At 43.5% G+C, this 20,266-nt stretch overlaps 1 protein-coding gene across 1 annotated transcript; it reads right to left on the bottom strand.

The window, feature by feature from the left end:
- Positions 1–14: 14 nt before the first annotated feature.
- RLN3 (relaxin 3) lies at positions 15–20,003 on the bottom strand. The gene is made up of 2 exons (XM_089652614.1): positions 19,765–20,003; positions 15–515 (listed from the first exon to the last, which is right to left on the bottom strand). The coding sequence occupies exons 1-2, from the start codon at positions 19,943–19,945 to the stop codon at positions 226–228; spliced, it is 471 nt and encodes a 156-aa protein (XP_089508740.1). The 5' UTR covers positions 19,946–20,003; the 3' UTR covers positions 15–225.
- Positions 20,004–20,266: the final 263 nt, after the last annotated feature.

Below are 20,266 nucleotides of genomic sequence, written 5' to 3'. Positions count from 1 at the left end.
AAACAAACGGCTAATTCAGTTTGAAAGTGTTTGAAAATGTTTATTTCACAGATTACATACTGTACATAGTTTGACTTTATTGTCAATAAATTTACTGACACGTCCACTCATGCAGGAATAAAAATACATACACTGTACATGCCCATCACAACCTGTGCCACAATATACATGACCTGTCCCTCACTCCATGATGGGCATCATCAAGATGGTCGCTGCCTCCTCTCTTTAACACAGCGAGCTAATCTGGCTCTTACTGCACCCCCATTTACAGCATGTGTTGGACAAACCCAATGCCGCTTCCCTTCCCCTCCTCTCCACTGCCCTGAGGGAGTCATCTGATGATGATGCTACCCCATGCCTTCCAACAGATGGTTCTCTCCAGCTCTGGGGGGCTCCATAGTCCATGATGTCCCCGTTGTGTGAGCGCAAGTTGTTTGCCCACTCGTTGAACACCTCTTCTTCTCCTGAGTCTACGTCGGTGGAACCTAGGTTCCCAAATATCTCCGTGAGGTCCCCTGGAATACATAGACATAACATGACCCTCCACATGAATAGCACAATGCCACATAGCAATAAACACAGAAGTCATGTAGGCAGATGAGAAGAGTTCCATTCTTGTGGTGTCACCTGGTCTCCAAAGAAGACACTGCCATCAATAAAAGCACTTATTAGTGTTAAACCAGCCATAGAAGGTTTAAATCTCGGCCAGTTTAGCAGGGAACGTCTGAGATTCAAACCATCTATGGGCTGATTGTACCCAATTAAATTGTTGCACAACTTGGGTACAACCAGCATGTCGAATTTTTGCATCCAATTATAGCCAGCTCCCCGTGTCCCCCCACCCGTAGTTGCAGGAAAGCAAAAAGCATCATCTATTATTATTTTTTTATTATTATTATACAGGATTTATATAGCACCAACAGTTTGCTCAGCGCTTTACAAAATGAAGGTAGACATAACAGTGACAATACAATTTGTTACAAGAGGAAACAGAGGGCCCTGCTCGTTAGAGCTTACAATCTAAAAACAGTTAGGCAGGCCATAGATTATTCAATTTTCTTTCCTTCCACCATGGGTGGAAGGAGAGGAAATTGCTTTATTTCCCCATCAACGCAGTATTGATAGGGGAATCCCTTCCACAACGCTATTCCCTGCTGGCAGAACACAATGATTAGTGTTGCCGGCTGTAGCCGCCAGCACTAATCGTTTGGGAATAACCCAACAGGCTATTTGTACACATGTTGATTGATAGACCACCTGAATTTCGATCCATATATGGGCATCCTGGTTGTACACAAGTCAATCAACTTGTGTACAACCAGGGTGCCCATACATGGATTGAAATATGGCTGGTCCCTGCTGAACCGACCAAATTTTGATCCATGTATGGCTGGCTTTAGAGCAGTGATGATTTACTTACACAGTATAGGGAGCCTCCAACTGCAGCCCCCAATGTTATCAAGGTGCTGAATATAATATTTAGTAGATTGCACACTATAGAAGGCTCTGCAGACATATTACACGACAATTCAGAGAGAATAGACATGCTCCATGGGTGTTCGGAGCCTGAGCACATGAGACTGATAGAGAATACTACCATGACAATCCCTTTTACAAGTCAATGAGTAAATGCTCCCATTACTGACTGCAGGGGTCAGGGGGCAACACATCAAGTACTACGGGGCCACATATGGCCCTTGGGTCTGAATTGGGCCCCTGGGGTTGGAACATTTTTTTAGATTTCTCTGTTGCAATACATTTTTGACAAGTTTTACAAATAAAATCAAGCATTAAAAATCAGAGATACATATCTCCGCACAATATGAAGAACCCTAATTATCAGGTGTAGGTTACAGAAGTATAACAATACAGAGACATCAGATGTATTTGAGGCCACCCTGCCTTAAACAAGGACATCTCACTACATTTAGTTCTGCTTGGCTGTATTCAACTAGAGCTCCATTGATAGATCTGTCTTTGCTTGGTCTTCCTTAAACCCAGTGTGATTGTCTACTACTATCTTCTACTAGGGAGGCCTACCACTAGCAGGTTTGTTGTCAGTGGTGTATGCTGGGGAAGGGTATTACTTGGGTTGAACGTGTGAAGATTTCTTTGTTTCTCCTAGGCCTTTGGCCTGGAGAGGGGCTGCTTCAGTGCTGCTGTCCTCCTCGGTCTGCTACCTAGGTAGAAATAGCATGGAGGATTTTTTTTAGAAGTATAAAAAAATGAACTAACCCGTTAATTTCTTCCACAGCAGAACCAGGGGGGAAAAGGGAAATAATGGCAGCCAGTGACCAACAAAATTGAGGAAGCTCCAGATGTTCGGCCTGACTGGCCTACTCACTAAGGTATTCTTCAGGGACAAGCAAGTGTAAAGGCGATGCCAAAGGCTCTAGAACGAGAAAGAGCTTTTCATTCAACTTTTATCAAACAGAGTCTGGAAAGTGTCCCACATGGTACCCAGTGCCCAGGGGTGGACTGACCATTTGGAAACTCGAGCACTGCCCGAGGGCCCAGGGTCAGTAGGGGGCCCCATGAGATACCCTTGGTACCTTTTTCACAGGCTTTTTTGAGTTTGGGCAAGGACACAGGGGTCCCATGATCCCCTATTGCCCGGGAGCCCCATGAGTTGTCAGTCCGCCCCTGCCAGTGCCTAAAGGTCACTACCAAGCTATCCCTACAGTGTCCAGTCCAGTGGGGTTTAAATGTGGTACAGGCTAAAAACCAGGTTGGCAATGACCACACCAGAATGCTGCTGATTGAAGAAAAATCTCCAGCAGCTATGTAAAGAAAAGCCTTGATTGAAGAATAAATTTGTGAAGGAGAAAAATGCTAGAAAAACACAGGGTGGCGTTTACAGCAGCAGAACTGAAGGGAAGATGTCCATCCTTCTAGGTCTGGGTTTAGGTCTGAAGTTTTCCTTGCCTGGAAAAGGGGTCTTGGAACGGAGTGCCAGATTAGACACTCTGCTGCTGGAGGTGTCCCGGTAAGCTGCATAAAACTGGAGCCTTGCTGGGAGACTGGTAGGTCATGTTGGGAAAAAGAAAAAAAGCAATCTGCTCACCAGCCAAGGTTTTACAAGATACAGAATGCCAGTCATGGCTTAAAGGTCCAAGTTTTGTGTAGCTGGGAGGAAGGTCTGTAGTCTGTGCTGTGCTTTGGTTATCCAGAGCCCTAAACCCCTCTCCTTTCATTGTAATGGTGCTGAATAAACTCAGTGACCATGACTGAAGTGACTGGTGGCCAATGTCTCACAATTCCCCCCCCCCCTTTACATGCCAAGAACACAGCCATGTAGTAAAATGTCAGCCTACTAGACCTCTGAGGCCCCAGGGGGATCACTTCCAAGGGGTGCTGCCTGATCTATTGATTTTCCTGTAGTCAGGATGGTTGCATTGTCAACCTTGGTCACTAGGGTGGGTTGTACATTACCTAGAAAGTTATGGGGTATCTACACAGTCGTACCCATCTGTCAGATTATTAATGTTGTCTATGTTCCCTATGAGAATTAATTTCATGTTCGGTCACCAGGACAGGAATCTGTGGAATATCCTGCTAAGTAGAACACAGACAGAAAGTTCTAATATTTCCCCAAGATATTCCAATGAAAAAAAAAAAGTTTTGGATGGAGTCAGAGCCATGCCTCCCATGAAGCAAGTTGAAGTAATTACTTCAGGAAGGCACCGTTGTCGAGTAGTACTGATGCTGGAGTGTCCACGTGCAACTGAGTAAGGGCTCATGTACACTGCAGCTGACAAACTTACGTTTAGGAGCGGTTCATCGTTTATTTCAGCAGCCCCTGAACTAATGTTTTCCTATGTGTCCATGTACACATTTTTGTTTAAAGTCATTTACAGGCATTTGAGTTTACAGTCATTTTTTGGAATGCAGAAAACTTATCAGCGGTTCAAACGCAAAAGGCTTGTAAACGTGGCAAATCAAAATTGAAACTTTTTTTTTTCCAGTTCCCGATGCTGTCCAGAGTCTTTTTTCATCATGAAAAATGCACGCAAAGCATTTTCAAGGTACTCAGATGGACAAAACACTGAACACAGGATGTTTCTACCAAGATTGTCACACATTGTAATGACCAGTTTACACCTCAGATCTCTCCCACCCATGGAAACAAAAGATATGTTAATGACCATTCACACCTCAAATTCCTCATGAAGGCCCCCTGCCAGGTGGCCTTAATGACTCCCTCCACCAGACACCTTTCCCACCCTTGGAAACAAAAGGAATATTAATGACCATTCACACCTCAAATTCCTCATGAAGACCCCCTGCCAGGTGACCTTAATGACTCCCTCCACCAGACACCTTTCCCACCCTTGAAAACAAAAGAAATGTTAATGAGCAACTCACACCTAAGCTAATCTCAACACATACTGCTGTCTCTGCTTCTACTCTCTGTATTTCTTTGAAACAGTCTGAATAGTTAATAATTTACCACTTTTCAGTGCATTCTGGGCATTTGGGAGGTTCTCCTGAGATTATCTTTAAACAACGCTTCTAAACGCAAATGCTCATAAAAGCGTTATGCAAACACGGCTAAACAGACGTTTTTTAACCTATGTTTTCCAGCAGTCAGTTTCCATCGTTCAGAAGTGTCCCGTGTACATGGGGCCTAACACTGAGCATGGTAACAGCCTAGGCTCAACGTTAGCCTAGATTCACACTAGAGCTGCTGCATAATCATACTTTTTTTTTGGTGCATTTTAAATGTTTGCATTTTATGTGTAGGAGGAGATTGTTAAGCACAAAAGCCTACCAAAAATGCATTCATTTTCCTGCACTCCCATTGAAGTCTCTGTGGCCAAAACCTGACTATGCTGCACCAAAAGAAGTTCCTAAGCTTATTCAAAAATGTTGCATTGGTGTGAAGGGGAACCATAGAGAATAATGTCATTGTCGTGCATTGCAGCACGATGGCAGATGCGGGAGACATCACACAATCGATAAGCCTGGCAGCTGCACCGGCATACCTCCCAACTGTTTGAGATGGGAACGAGGGACACCTATTACCTGTCTAAAAAAAAAAGATAAAATTTCATATGGGTACAGTGTTGCATGACCGCGCAATTGTCATCCAAGGTGCGACAGCGCTGAAAGCTGAAAGTTGTCCTGGGCAGGAAGGGGGTATAAATGCCCGGCAGGCAAGTGGAAATGTTGGAAACTAGTTATTCATTGGTCGTGTGTGTTTTGCCTCATTTAAAGTCCCGGAACAAATAATAGGCAAGTGGTTAAAGATCAAAAGTGCATTTTATATACAACTATATAGATCAGACCAAAATGAGGGACAGATCAGGAGCAAAGAGGGACAGTGGGACTTTTTGCTCACAGGGACAGTCCCTCGAAATCAGGGACAGTTGTGAGCTATGCGAATGATTGCACCAACTGTTGTCACCTTCTCACCAAGCTGCTTGGCGATAGTTTGGTAGCCCAGTCCAGCCCTGTGTAGGTCTACAATCTTGTCCCTGACATCCTTGGACAGCTCTTCGGTCTTTGCCATGGTGGAGAGTTTGGAATCTGATTGTTTGATTGCTCCTGTGGACAGGTGTCTGTTATACAGGTAACAAAATGAGATTAGCAGCACTCCCTTTAAGAGACTGCTTCTAATCTCAGCTTGTTACCTGTATGAAAGACACCTGGTAGCCAGAAATCCTGCTGAATGATAGGGGATCAAATACTTATTTCCCTCATGAACAGGCAAATCAGTCATCATTTGTTAGACATGCATTTCTGCTGAATTTGTTGTTGCTATTCTGTTTCTCAGTGTTACAATACACGAACATTCGATTTTTAGACCGATCATTTCTTTGTGAGTGGGCAAACATTCAAAATCAGCATTCAAAATACTTATTTCCTTCATTGTCAATGGACAGCAGCGGTGTAATAAACAGTAATATTAGGCTGAACCTGTGTACAGCAAGTACGGGAATTGTAATTGTGTTTGCAATTTGCATGACGTTGGTTTTTGTGGTTGTACTTGTGCAGCTGAGATGACTAGCACTTGGTTAATACTGAGAGAACATTGCGTGCCGATATTAACCCGAAATCATCTTATCACACAAGACATCTTCCTCATCAGAAAAGTCTACCATAATCTTCCTGGCTTGCCCTAGGTCCACACCTAAGCGTTTTCCGCAGCGTTTTGCAGAAACGCACTACAGTCCATGCAACAGACGCAAATCCTCAGCTGGATGACATTTAGTTGATCTCCTAAAACTGGTGCACACAGCATCTGGTGCAGCTCTGCATAGGAACCAATCAGCTTCAAACTTCAGCTTGTTCAATGAGGCGTTGACAATAAATCCTGCAAGCTAATTGGTTAACATGCACAGCTGCACCAGATTCTGTGTGCACCATTTTTAGTAAATCCCCCCATCCCCATGGATCAGAATCAATTGCTGGGCTTTTAAATGACATTCTTGCTTTTATCTTTTTTCAACTTTTGAAACACTCCTGTGCTACTAATTTCTTACATCCTCTTTGCAGTCGCTTCCTGTCTACGTGTATTGGAGCATTTCTCATTCTCAGGGCAGGGTTTCCTGATGGTGATCACAGTGGGCAGCGTAAGCAGGGTCGTGGATAAGGGGGTACCAGCAGTCCCCCTGTACGGGGCACAGGGCAGCAGGGGGGCCCAGGTAGCTGGGTGAATCGGATGTGTACAGGGAGGATGTTTGGCACAGCTGGGGGGCAATTACTGGAACCGATCCCCTGTATGGCTCTCTGCAGCAGCTGAAAACTGGCTTCCTCTCCTCTTCCTCTCGCTGGCTTTCAGCTGCTGCAAAGGGAGCCATACAGGGGATTGGTTCCAGTAATTGCTCCCGGTGCACCCATCACCCTCACTGCGCACCATACATTTCCTCCTGCTGCCCAGGCCCCCCTGTGTACCCCCACAACCCACAGTGCTTCCGGCTTCCCTCCTCTCCTTTCTACCAGCAGCTGCAAGCACACAATAGGATCCTTCATGATGGAGAATGCAGGAAGAGTCCAGTAAATATGTCACACTTACCAGCCTTGTCCTTTCCTGAATGAGCACAACAAGTGATCGGTACCAATCACTCACTGTGTTCATTCATAACTGAAGTATAGTCAACAGTGTTTTTTTTGGAGGGGCAGGGCCCTGTCAGGGTGGCTGTATGGGGCCCTGTGGTTTCTAACAGCAGCCCTGAGTTGTGACAGTGCAGGAGCACAGTTGTATCAAGCGTCGCTTCCATTTAACCCTTTTACTGCCACCGCCATATGCGATCTCCGGAAGTGTGTCTGTCGGCTGTCAGATGGGATCCCGGGGCTGGGCAGCTGCTGCATCACTTCCACACAGCCCCGTATGTTTCCCAGGCTCCACACACCCATTGGTGGCCCCAGGACTGGCATGTAGGGTTTCTACCTCATCCCTTTAAACCCGAACACATATGAATGACACAGGTTCTGGTGCTCAAAGTGAGTTTAATTATTTATTTCAGGTACTTATATAGCGCCATCAATTTACGCAGCGCTTTACATATATATTGTACATTCACATCAGTCCCTAACCCTCAAGGGGCGTACAATCTAAGGTCCCTAATTATCACCTTAACCTCCCTGGCGGTATTCCCGAGTGTAGCTCGGGGTAAAGTTTCAATACCAAGAGCGGTAACCCCGAGCTACACTCGGGCTTACCATGCGGCGTTGCTCAGGGAGTCCCTGCAGCACTTACCTTGTCCTTCGCTCCCGCGATGTGTCCCCTGCAGCGTCCCCGGCCATCTCCTCCGGCTGATGCCGGCATCCGGCTTCCATGTTCCGGTCCCTGTGACGTCGGGAAGTACGGGCGCCGGAACCGGCGGGAAATTTGAAATTTTTAAAAAGTGTCATTTTTGCTGTCATTGCTGTTTCAATGCATTTCACATACATTTTGTCCCGAGTGCTTTGTCTTGTGCCCTGCCTGCATTTTGACTGTTCTTTCTGCCTGGAAACTTAGAAACATCCATGGCGTCCAAAAAGCGTCCCTTTACATCAAAAGCGGTTTTAGACCGGCTAGAGAACAGCGATAGTAAATCAGAACCACTTGCAGAATTGAGTGATAATGATTCGTGGGGGAAATACGTCATCAGACACTGAAAACGATTTTGCGACTTTGCTCAGTGATGTGCGAATTTGCCTCTGTATTTCAAATTTCAGTGTTTTTGGTTTGATTATATTATTGAATTAAATGTATTATTATTATATTATTATTTTTTATGATTATTTATTAAATTATAATTTATGATTTCGTGTTTCAACTTTTATCATACCCGGGATGTTTACTAGACTCTTGTTCGGACAGATTTCAGTGAGTTATTCCTAAAAATGACAGCCTACAATAAAAAAATACATATTTCCATGCAAAAAAATGGTACCGCTTTCAGCACAAAAAATCGGAAAGAATCATACCGCCAGGGAGGTTAATCAGCCCCAGAACCTGGGTCATTCATATGTGTTCGGGTTTAACCACTTGCCTACCGGACACTTTTACCCCTTCCTGCCCAGGCTAATTTTCAGCTTTCAGCTCTGTCGCACTTTGAAAGACAATTGCGCAGTCATGCAACACTGTACCCAAACAACATTTTTATAATTTGTTTCAGACAGAGCTTTTTTGAGATGGTATTTAATCACCACTGGGGTTTTTTATTTTTTGCTAAACAAACTAGAAAAAACTGACAATTTTGAAAAAAAAAAGTTTTTTCTAAGTTTCTGTTTTTTGTAAATAAGTAATTTTTCTCCTTCACTGATGTGCACTGAGAGGCTGCACTGATGAGGAGGCACTGAGAGGCGGCACTAATGGGCACTGACAGGCATCACTGATGGGCACTGAAAGGTAGCACTCACATATGGCACTGATAGGCGGCACTGATAGGTAGCACTGAATGGCACTGAGAGGTGCCACTGATTGGAACGGTTAGGCTGCACTGAAGGGCACTGATATGCGGCACTGATAGTTGGCACTGAACGGCAGCTCTGATGGGCACTGATGTGGCATTGATATGTACTGATAGGCACTAACAGGTGGAACTGATGGGGCTACACTGATAATCAGAGCACTGATGTTCAGTGTAGATGTCCCCTCTGAGGAATGCCACTTACCGGCTCTCCTCTCGCACTGTCAGCGTGAGGAGAGGACTGACAATAAACGGCATTTCCTATTTCCATGCGATCAGCTGTGATTGAACACAGCTGATCACGTGACAGAGCCTGTGTCTTCGGCTCTTTACTGCGATTGGTGATCCGCTGTGTCCCAGGGATACAGTACACCACCGATCACTGCGGCGCGCACCCCCGGGGAGACGCATGTGCAACTAGAATGGGAGGATGTTATATGACGTCCTCCCAGAACGAGAAAGCCGTCTCCCTCCTGTCATTTGGTTATATGGCAGGCAGGAGGCAGTTAAAGGGATGAGGTGACAACCCTTCTGGCAAGGTCAGTGCCGCCGGGTAGAAGGGAGGGAGATCAGAGAACATCCATTTGCTGATCTCCCTTTCTGCTAATGCCTCTGAAGCAACGTGTAAGAATCACTGCCAGGTCCTGGTATCCTTCTACCCAGGGGAAGACGCTAATAGAGCGTGATCTGCACTCCATTAGCTTCACTGGAGGATAGGTGAGACATCAGGGGTCTTTCAGACCTCTGGTGTCTCATTAAAGAGAACCTGTCACCAAAACAAATGTATCACGTAGGAGACTTTTTGTCCCCATGTGATGAAAGTAAAAAGCTTGATACAAAAAAATAAGTAAAAAAGAGTAAAAAAATGAAAGGTACACCCAAGCACTTAAAATACCACCCCAAAACATTTTGGAGCCCTCCACCCCCACATACACGCATGTACTAGCCCCACGTCAGTCCATCTTGAATGCTGCGGCCAGACTCATCCACCTCACAAACCGCTCCATATCTGCCACCCCTCTCTGCCAATCCCTCCACTGGCTTCCGATTGCCCAACGGATAAAATTCAAAATCCTAACACTGACGTACAAAGCTGTCCATAATACTGTCCCAAACTACATCACCGACCTGATATCCAAGTACCACCCAAATCGTACTCTCCGCTCCTCACAAGACCTCCTTCTCTCTAGTTCCCTGGTCTCCTCCTCCCATGCCTGCCTCCAGGTCTTCTATAGGGTTTCCCCCATCCTCTGGAACTCCCTACCCCAATCCATCAGACTATCACCTGCTCTCCTCACCTTTAGGCGCACCCTGAAAACCCACCTCTTCAGGGAAGCCTACCCCACCCCCTGCTAATTACTGAACTCCTCCACTCTTCCTACCACCCCATCCTCCACAGCTATTTCCTCCTATACCACTATCCCCTCCCTCCTAGATTGTAAGCTCCAAGGAGCAGGGCCCTCGAACCCCTCATGTATCGCATTGTATTGTTACTGTACTGTCTCCTGTATTGTCTCCCTTTATAATGTAAAGCGCTGAGCAAACTATTGGCACTATATAAATACTGTATAATAATAATGTACAAATGTGAATGCAATGTTGGGGCGCCCAAGTACGAAAATGTTGATTGCACTACACACGTTGCACATCGCCGTGCACACTGGAGTGACCGCAATCATTGTGTGCGGTGCGATTGGAGCTGTATATTTTGTATGGCTGTATATGCACCACACCTGCATCAAAAACGTGCAGGACCCTTTTTTGGGTCCGCCATAGAATCGGATCGCATGGGTATTCACACAGAGCAGGTAAGTATGACATGTTTGGTATTAAAAAAATAAGCCTTTATTACCACTCTAAAGCACTGCCTATGGAAAATATAACGTGATGAAGGTTGTCGCCGTATCACAGATGCAAACATCTGTAATGCTTGATGTGTTGGATATCTGAGCGCAACCCCATCTTTTATGGCCTACCAAAAAAATAGATAAAATATTTTGTTTGCATACCTGCGAATGAGCGCTCCTGCTTTTGGCGGAATGTTGGTGAACGGAGCCTGGTGGAGCTTTATATAAATTGCCTGGATACAGGATCTTCATGTGTCCTCTGGAGGGCAAGTAGTTAAAAGGAAGGTATAAAACACACATGAAAAGAAAAACTAAAGGTCCTCCTGCGCTGATATGGAAATACCCTAATCAATAGCGGCCAACACCCAATGATGATACCAATCAAACAAATGAAAATGAAAATAAATGGTGCAGCGCTGACTTCAAAAACAAATATGAATAAATATGTATCTATATAAAAACACAGTGCTAATGGGTCCAAAAAAACAAAAATATGCATATAGCAATAAAGTGACTAATAAAAACCGTGATATCACAAAAGTGAACAATACTGGTGTGCGGGTCACCTTAGTGACCTAAAGATAGTGATAAACACACAAATTATTTCATAAAGTACTGGTGTTAAGTGTCCTTATTCATTCTCAAAAAAAACTTTAAAACAAGCAATTATAAGTCCATAGATCACAAATAGCAAGTGTTGATAAAAAGTGATATAAAAGCATGTAATGTGTTAAACGTGAAAACTTCGTGCAAGTGCCGGCACACTTTGAATCCACTCCAGCTGCAGTGCCTCCTCACCTCCTTACTGTGATCCAGGGGCGGACTGAGAACTCATGGGGCCCCTGGGCAATAGGGGATCATGGGGCCCCTGTGTCCTTGCCCAAACTAAAAAAAAGCCTATGAAAAAGGTACCAGGGGCCTCTCATGGGGCCCCCTACTGACCCCAGGCCCTCGGGCAGTGCCCGAGTTTCCAGATGGTCAGTCCGCCCCTGCTGTGACCCCATGGGGCCCAACAAGCATTCAGGATCACTTTCGATCCTTCACATCTCTGGCTAATATCTCTCCAGAAAGGCAAGGATCATAAACGGTCTCCTGTTCAGCCTCCAATCCTAGTGAGTAATAAAAAAGATCCTCCATAGCGTAGTATTTTAAGTAATGCAGTCACGAGACCACGTGACGTAACGCGTAGGTATGCCGACACGCAGCTTCCGGTACGAGTGACGCACACCTGGTGGAGGACGCCATCTTTGTACACCCAGTACACCCCACATGGATTCAGCATACCCACATACAGCAGGAGGCAGGGACTGCATGTTCATGTGAGTGTACTTCTTATGTTTCAATAAAAAGACTGCATTGCTTAAAATACTACACTATGGAGGATCTTTTTTATTACTCACTGGGATTGTAAGTAATATACCCCACAGAGTACCATGATAAAGGGCAGAGGAGGAAGCATTGGAGGCTGAACAGGAGACCGTTTATGATCCTTGCCTTTCTGGAGAGATATTAGCCGGTGATGTGAAGGATCCAAAGTGATCCTGAATGCTTGTTGGGCCCCATGGGGTCACAGTAAGGAGGTGAGGAGGCACTGCAGCTGGAGTGGATTCAAAGTGTGCCGGCACTTGCACGAAGTTTTCACGTTTAACACATTACATGCTTTTATATCACTTTTTATCAACACTTGCCATTTGTGATCTATGGACTTATAATTGCTTGTTTTAAAGGTTTTTTTGAGAATTAATAAGGACACTTAACACCAGTACTTTATGAAATAATTTGTGTGTTTATCACTATCTTTAGGTCACTAAGGTGACCCGCACACCAGTATTGTTCACTTTTGTGATATCACGGTTTTTATTAGTCACTTTATTGCTATATGCATATTTTTGTTTTTTTGGACCCATTAGCACTGTGTTTTTATATAGATACATATTTATTCATATTTGTTTTTGAAGTCAGCGCTGCACCATTTATTTTCATTTTCATTTGTTTGATTGGTATCATCATTGGGTGTTGGCCGCTATTGATTAGGGTATTTCCATATCAGCGCAGGAGGACCTTTAGTTTTTCTTTTCATGTGTGTTTTATACCTTGCTTTTAACTACTTGCCCTCCAGAGGATTCCCCCCCCCCCCCCCCCTCCTGACCAGGCCATTTTTTGCGTTACGGCGCTGCATTACTTTAACTGACAATTGCGCGGTCATGCAACACTGCACCCAAATTAAATTTACGTCCTTTTTTTCCCACAAATTGAGCTTTGTTTCGGTGGTATTTGATAATTAGACCTGAAAATTGGGCTCCCTCTATTCCCCTCCGTCCTTTGGCCTCATGCACACTGGACATTTTTAACATGACTGTTATTCGGGATGGTTCGTTTATCGGCTGATTTTTCATCCAAAAAACAAAACATCAGTCATTCTGTTGCCACCAATGATTGCGAAAATCGTCTGTTTTTCACAAATTTTCCATCATGACCGATAAAAGAAAAGAGGAAGAACCGCGAAAATCAGCTGATGCCATTGCCCCACTAACGGTGCGAAAATCAGCCGATGCCATTGCCCCACTAACGGTGCGAAAATCAGCCGATGCCATTGCCCCATTAACTGTGCAAAAATTGGACGATTATTCTTTCGGACGAAAAATCGGCCGATAAACAAACTGTCTATGGCCTGCATTAGGGGCTTCTGGCAGTTTTTCTGCAGATTAAAAATCCACTGCCAGTGCATTTAATATTTTCATGGCGAGGGGCTTTAATGGATAGTTGAAGAGTCAAGAGGTTATTATTATTACCTACTCCATCGGAAGCATGTAAAACACTTTTTAGGCTGCCTAGCCAAAAAAAAAAAAAAAAAGTTTTTAAATGAGTTGCTAGGCTAGGTTCACACCTATGCAGGTTGCATTTGAGCAGTTTCTGCATTGCGTTTTCGCACTTGCATTTTTGTTGCATTTTTTATGCATTTTGCTTTTTTTTTTTTTTTTTTTTTTCATTTCTTAAATTTTTCTTGTTGCTAGGCAGATTGAAATAGCAAAACGCATACAAAAAAACGCAATACATGCTTTTCTGCAGCGTTTCCATTGAAGTCGATAGAACCAAAAACGCAACTATTTGCGCATAAAAAGTTGCACCCATCCAAAGTGGCATCAAAGTCAATACTTTTCTGTTGGATAAAAAAAAAAAAAACTCATCAAAAATGTAACACTTGCATTTTTGGTGCTTGTCTTTTAAAATCTATTACATGCAAAACGCAATCTGTTGCGGGAAAAAAAAAGTCCCTGACCCTTTAAAAAAAACCGCACCAGTTGCAAACGCACAGGTGTGAACATGTACCATAGGAAATCATGTTAAGTGGACTGCTGTGCGTTCCTGCAAAACGCAAAACACTGCAGAAAACGCTTAGGTGTGAACTTAGTTTAAGAGCCCATGTGCAGTAGCCGGGTCCGCAGGGGGGCATTAAATACACGCGTGTTCACGTCCATGTTGTGTCGTGTGTTATCGTGCGTTGTATTTGGGTGGCCCATTAATTTAAATGCACTACAACAGATCATAAATCGAGCATGCAGCATTTTCGGCAGCGCACCTCAATTTAATAGTCTAAATGGGCCCTTAGTGTATGCGACCCCCCCCCCCCCTACAATGAACATTTGGTCCTTTTTGGGGTTGAAAGTGTTTTGTTATATTTGTTTAATACAGGCAAAAAAAATACCTGTTCATCCTGCCAGAAATCCAAAGTTTTGCAGCCTCAAGCAGCCAAGAAGCATGTTAGGACTGCAGAACAATCCCCATCCCCCATTTTTGGAGATGTGGAGGAGGGAGGTGTTCTATTGTTCTTGCACACTTCCTGTCTAGGGTGACAACAAAGCTTCTCCATAGATAATGAACAGTGATTGAAGTGAAAATAAAGAGAAAAAAAACCTGTAAAAGAGAAAACGAATGCATCCACCTCACCTACCTCATTGGTAAAATGCAATATAATAGATTTTTGTTAGATCCACTTTAGATCACTTCATTCAAATAGATAATTCAGTGTTAAGTCGATGGTGGAAAATCAAATCACTTATTGACACCCCTATCTGTCAAGCACTTCAAGAAGCACTATCTTACTCTTGGCTTTTTCAGATAGGCCCTGGTCCTTGGAGTTTCGCTCCTCCTGCTGCATTTTCCATACCATGAAATAAAAACCAATCAGGAAGCAAAAAACCCCTTGTGATAGAAACTACAGAGGAAGGACCTGGTACCTCGATAACAGAAAGCAGATCATATCTCTTCCGATCTTATCATGAGAGCGTTCTGGAGATATAACAAGCCTAATGCAGGCCATAGAGGGGTTGAACATCGGCCGGAAAAAAATAAACGCCGATTTTCGCACCATTAGTGGGTTAATTGGTCGGCCGTTTTTCGGGGTTTTGGCACATTTTTTTTATCAGTAAAGTTGGAAAAAAATCAGCCGATTTTGCCAATCGGCTGATTTTCCCGGCAATGATGGGCAAATCAGCCGATCGTTTTACTGATAACAAATCTGCGCATGAGCCGTGACCTGCAAGAAGCAGAAGAAGAAAAAAAGAAGAAGAAAAGAAGAAAAAAAGAAGCAGAAAAAGAAGAAAAGAAGAAGTAAAGGCAGAAAAGGAAGAAGGCAAAGAAGAAGAAAAGAAGAAGCAAAGAGAAGAAGAAGAAGAAGAGGAAAAAGAAGAAGAGGAAAAAGAAGAAGAGGAAAAAGAAGAAGAGGAAAAAGAAGAAGAGGAAAAAAAAGAAGAGGAAAAAAAAGAAGAGGAAAAAGAAGAAGAGGAAAAAGAAGAAGAGGAAAAAGAAGAAGAGGAAAAAGAAGAAGAGGAAAAAGAAGAAGAGGAAAAAGAAAGAAGAGGAAAAAGAAAGAAGAAGAAAAAGAAAGAAGAAGAAAAAGAAGAAGAGGAAAAAGGAGAAGAGGAAAAAGAAGAAGAGGAAAAAGAAGAAGAGGAAAAAGAAGAAGAGGAAAAAGAAAGAAGAAGAAAAAGAAAGAAGAGGAAAAAGAAGAAGAGGAAAAAGAAGAAGAGGAAAAAGAAGAAGAGGAAAAAGAAGAAGAGGAAAAAGAAGAAGAGGAAAAAGAAGAAGAGGAAAAAGAAGAAGAAGAGGAAAAAGAAGAAGAAGAGGAAAAAGAAGAAGAAGAGGAAAAAGAAGAAGAAGAGGAAAAAGAAGAAGAAGAGGAAAAAGAAAAGGAAAAAGAAGAAAAGGAAAAAGAAGAAGAGGAAAAAGAAGAAGAGGAAAAAGAAGAAGAGGAAAAAGAAGAAGAGGAAAAAGAAAGAAGAAGAGGAAAAAGAAGAAGAGGAAAAAGAAAGAAGAAGAGGAAAAAGAAAAGGAAGAAAAGAAGAGGAAAAAGAAAGAAGAAGAGGAAAAAGAAGAAGAGGAAAAAGAAAGAAGAAGAGGAAAAAGAAAAGGAAGAAAAGAAGAGGAAAAAGAAAAGGAAGAAAAGAAGAGGAAAAAGAAAAGGAAGAAAAGAAGAGGAAAAAGAAAAAGAAGAAGAAAAAGAAGAGGAAAAAGAAAAAGAAGAGCCGTGACCTGCAAGAAGAAGAAGAAGAAGAAGAAGAAAAAAAGAAGAAGAAAAAGACAAATTAGCAGCAGAAGAAGAAAAGAAGAAAAAGAAGCAGAAAAAGAAGAAAAGAAGAAAAAGAAGTAGACAAAGAAGAAGCAAAAAGAAGAAAAAGAAAAAGAAGTAGAAAAAAAAGAAGAAAAAAGAAGAAAAGGAAGAAGAAAAAGAAGAAGAATTCCAGTCCGCTATTATATTTTATATGAAAAGTCTTGCAGTTGCAACAATGTATCTATTTGTATCCGAATAAAAACATCTGTATCTGACATGGATACAAATGGATACATTGTTGCAACCGCAATACTTTTTCATGTCAAATATAATTGCGGAGCTCTCTGCAAGGGACAGAAGAAAATTAAATGCCGGCCATAGACGGGACGAAAACCGACCGATTTTTTTTTTACCGTTGGTGGTAACGTCGGCCGATCAAATCACCAATTTCCTTTTTTTTATAAAAAAACGGCCGTTTTTCGACCTGTCTATGGCCTGCATTAGGGCCAGTTCACACTCCATGCATTTCAGTTGCTTTTTTTCTGCATCCAAAACGCACTGAAAGTAGGTGATATGGTTGTCGATGTCATAGTTCACATCAGCGCTTGCAGTTCCAGTGCATTCTGGTTGCAGAAAAAAAAGTAGAACGTGCTGCATTTTTTCTGCACAGAACTGTACTGAAATGCAGTAAAAGCATCAAAAACACGCTGGAACACACCAAAACGCATAAAAAACTCACTAAAAAATACCACAAATGCACTGGAACACACATGTCCCTATTTAAATTGAAGAAAAAGAGGGGGAAAATGAACTGGAATGCATAAAAAACGCACCGGAATGTCTCAAAAACGCGCATGCAGAAACACATGCGGATACTCATCTGGAACACATCTGGACTGCGTTTCTATAGTGTGAACCGGCCCTTAAGGCAGTAATAAACCCAAAAGCAAACGTATCATATTGCAGCTCACCAATTCTTAGATGTGATGGCTGCATTCATTTTCTTTTACAGGCTTTCTTTCCTTTATTTTCACCTGGTGATCCTGCCAGTAGGTCTGTTACTTTTCAACAGAACAAACTTCCCTCCAAATGTATCAGTTACAGGGAAGAGACAAGCCATTTAGCACTGCCAGAGGCGCTTACAATGATCCATTTTTATTTATTTATGTAATGCATTTATCCCAAAAGAAAACTGCTGTAACTGCTGATACAGTATGAGCTGGAGCGTGGCTTCAGTTTGTTTGTGTATTTAAATCTGCTAGTACATCTAACACTACTTTCCTTCCAGGCGGCACGCTGCTGTCCAAGCATGCCCCCTGTGCTCCTTCATCCAGAGTGGGGGCACTCTAATACAGGAGGCATGTTACTGGCCACATCACCAGGCAAAAACAGAGGGGAAAAAGGCCTAAAAAAGAAAACTAATGCAGCCACCACATCTAATGATTGGTAAGCTGCAGTATATTACATTTTTTGGTTTGGGTTTGTCACTGTTTTAAAGAGGACCTGTTAGAGCCCCGCTATGGGGTCTGTTTAGAAAGTAGAGAATGTGACTTTTATTATTTATGTATTTCAGGTACTTATATAGCACCATCAATTTACACAGCACTTTACATATGTATTGTACATTCACATCAGTCCCTAACCCTCAAGGGGTGTACAATCTAAGGTCCCTAACTCACATTCATACATACACATACTAGGGACAATTTAGACAGGAGCCAATTCACCTACCAGCATGTCTTTGGAATGTTGGAGGAAACCGGAGTACCCAGAGGAAACCCACACAGGCACAGGGAGAACATGCAAACTCCAGGCAGGTGGTGCCATGGTTGGGATTTGAACCAACGAGCCTAGTACTGCCAGGCAGAAGTGCTAACCATTTAGTCGCTGTTAGCAAACATTCTCTGCCCAGTTCATGTGTTTTACATTACATTGTATGATTCTCCACCAGGGAATGTCTGGTGAAAGTCACATTCTCTGCTTTCTAAGCCCCCTATTGTGGGCCTCTCACAGGTCCCCTGTTTGTTATAGCTCAGTCTAGAATGCTCTAATGATATGACTGGATAAGATCTGCCCTCTGTTATAGCCCCGATGGGGTGGATTTACTAAAGACAAATAGGCCGTGCACTTTGCAAGGGCAGTTGCTCCAGAGCTTAGTAAATGCCGCAAAGCCTCACTTTGCAAAGAATACCCAATCACATGCAAGGAAAAAATTTTAAAAAACAGCATTTTTGCTTGTGCGTGATTGGCCGATGGAAGTCTGCAGAGTTTCCCAACCATTTACTAAGCCCTGGAACAACTGCACTTGCAAAGTGCCCAGTCTATTGACATTGAGTAAATCTCTCTATTCTGGATGAAGGAGCACAGGGGGCATGCTTGCACAGCAGTGTGCCCCCTGGAAGGAAAGTAGTGTTAGATGGGGTCTGTTTAGAAAGTAGAGAATGTGACTTTTGGCAAACATTCTCTGCTCAGTTCATGTGTTTTACATTACATTGTATGATTCTCCACCAGGGAATGTCTGGTGAAAGTCCCATTCTTTGCTTTCTAAGCCCCCTATTGTGGGCTTCTCACAGGTCCCCTTTAAGGTCTCATATAGCTCAGTCTAGAATGCTCCAATGATATGACTGGATAAGATCTGCCCTCTGTTATAGCCCCGATGGGGTGGATTTACTAAAGACAAATAGACCGTGCACTTTGCAAGGGCCGTTGCTCCAGAGCTTAGTAAATGCCGCAGAGCCTCACTTTGCAAAGAATACCCAATCACATGCAAGGAAAAAAATTAAAAAAACAGCATTTTTGCTTGCGCGCGATTGGCCGATGGAAGTCTGCAGAGTTTCCCAACCATTTACAAAGCCCTGGAGCAACTGCACTTGCAAAGTGCCCAGTCTATTGACATTGAGTAAATCTCTCTATCTATCCAGTCAGTCACATCCAACCCTTGGTGATTGCATGGACCTTCACTTGTAAGCAACTTTTTCCATGAATTCTGTTAGCAATTATTTTACAAGGTAGGTTGCCAGGTCTTTCCCCAACCCCCACCATGCAGGAGATCCTGGATGAAACTAGGACAATTTAGACAGAAGCCAATTAACCTAGCAGCATGTCTTTGGAGTGTGGGAGGAAACAAGAGTACCCGGAGGAAATCCACACAAGCACAGGGAGAACATGCAAACTCCATGCAGGAGGTGCCATGGTTGGGAATTGAACCCATGACCCATTTACTACAAGGCAGACATGCTAACCACTAAGCCACTGTGCTAACCACTAAGCCACTTAGTACATCTATGTGAAAGTAAATCTATTCAGCTTCACCTCAAGACTTGTCAATCCCAAAACTGGCTCCAGCTTCAATCAGAAGTTTTTCTTAAATAGTTTTTTTTAAATAAAAAAAAAAAAACGTACATTTTTGGGTGAAAGTTGATGAATTCGTTATAATAGGATATATTAGTAGTAAACTGATACTTACCCCCCTGCAGGGCTTCATTTCTCCTCCAGCGGGACCCTCCGCACGTGAAGATGACGGCACGTATGAATTCTCTGCCGCACAGCTTGACTCCGAAAGCAGGAACCCGGACATTGGCGTGGGCTCCACCATGCCAAGCCAGCAGCCAAAGGATCATCAGCAGGGCTGGCGTCAGGCGCTGCATGCTTGCCGGACTCTGCCTGGAGCCTACAGGTGGCAAGAAGGAGACTAAGAAGCATCTGCTGCGGACCACCTTCTTATAGGCAGGCAGTGCGGACCTGAGGTACGAGATAAGGACCCTCGCTCGCCACCACCCCCTCCCCAGACCAGCCCTGAGAACAGAGATAACCTTTCAAAAGGATAATCAAGTGAGAATTATTCAAGGCTCCTCAGTGGCAGCAATCACTCTGACACATCCAGAAAATCACTTTCGCCAACCGATGCGCAAGGGGACGCAATTTGGCTGGACCGCATTGAAAGTGGCACGGGGGGGGGGGAGGGCGAG

The sequence above is a fragment of the Staurois parvus genome, unplaced genomic scaffold, assembly GCF_062004578.1.
Source record: "Staurois parvus isolate SC_StPar_1 unplaced genomic scaffold, SC_StPar_1.0 ptg000689l, whole genome shotgun sequence".
Classification (NCBI taxonomy): Eukaryota; Metazoa; Chordata; class Amphibia; order Anura; family Ranidae; genus Staurois; species Staurois parvus.
This window is presented reverse-complemented; position numbering and strand designations above follow the sequence as displayed.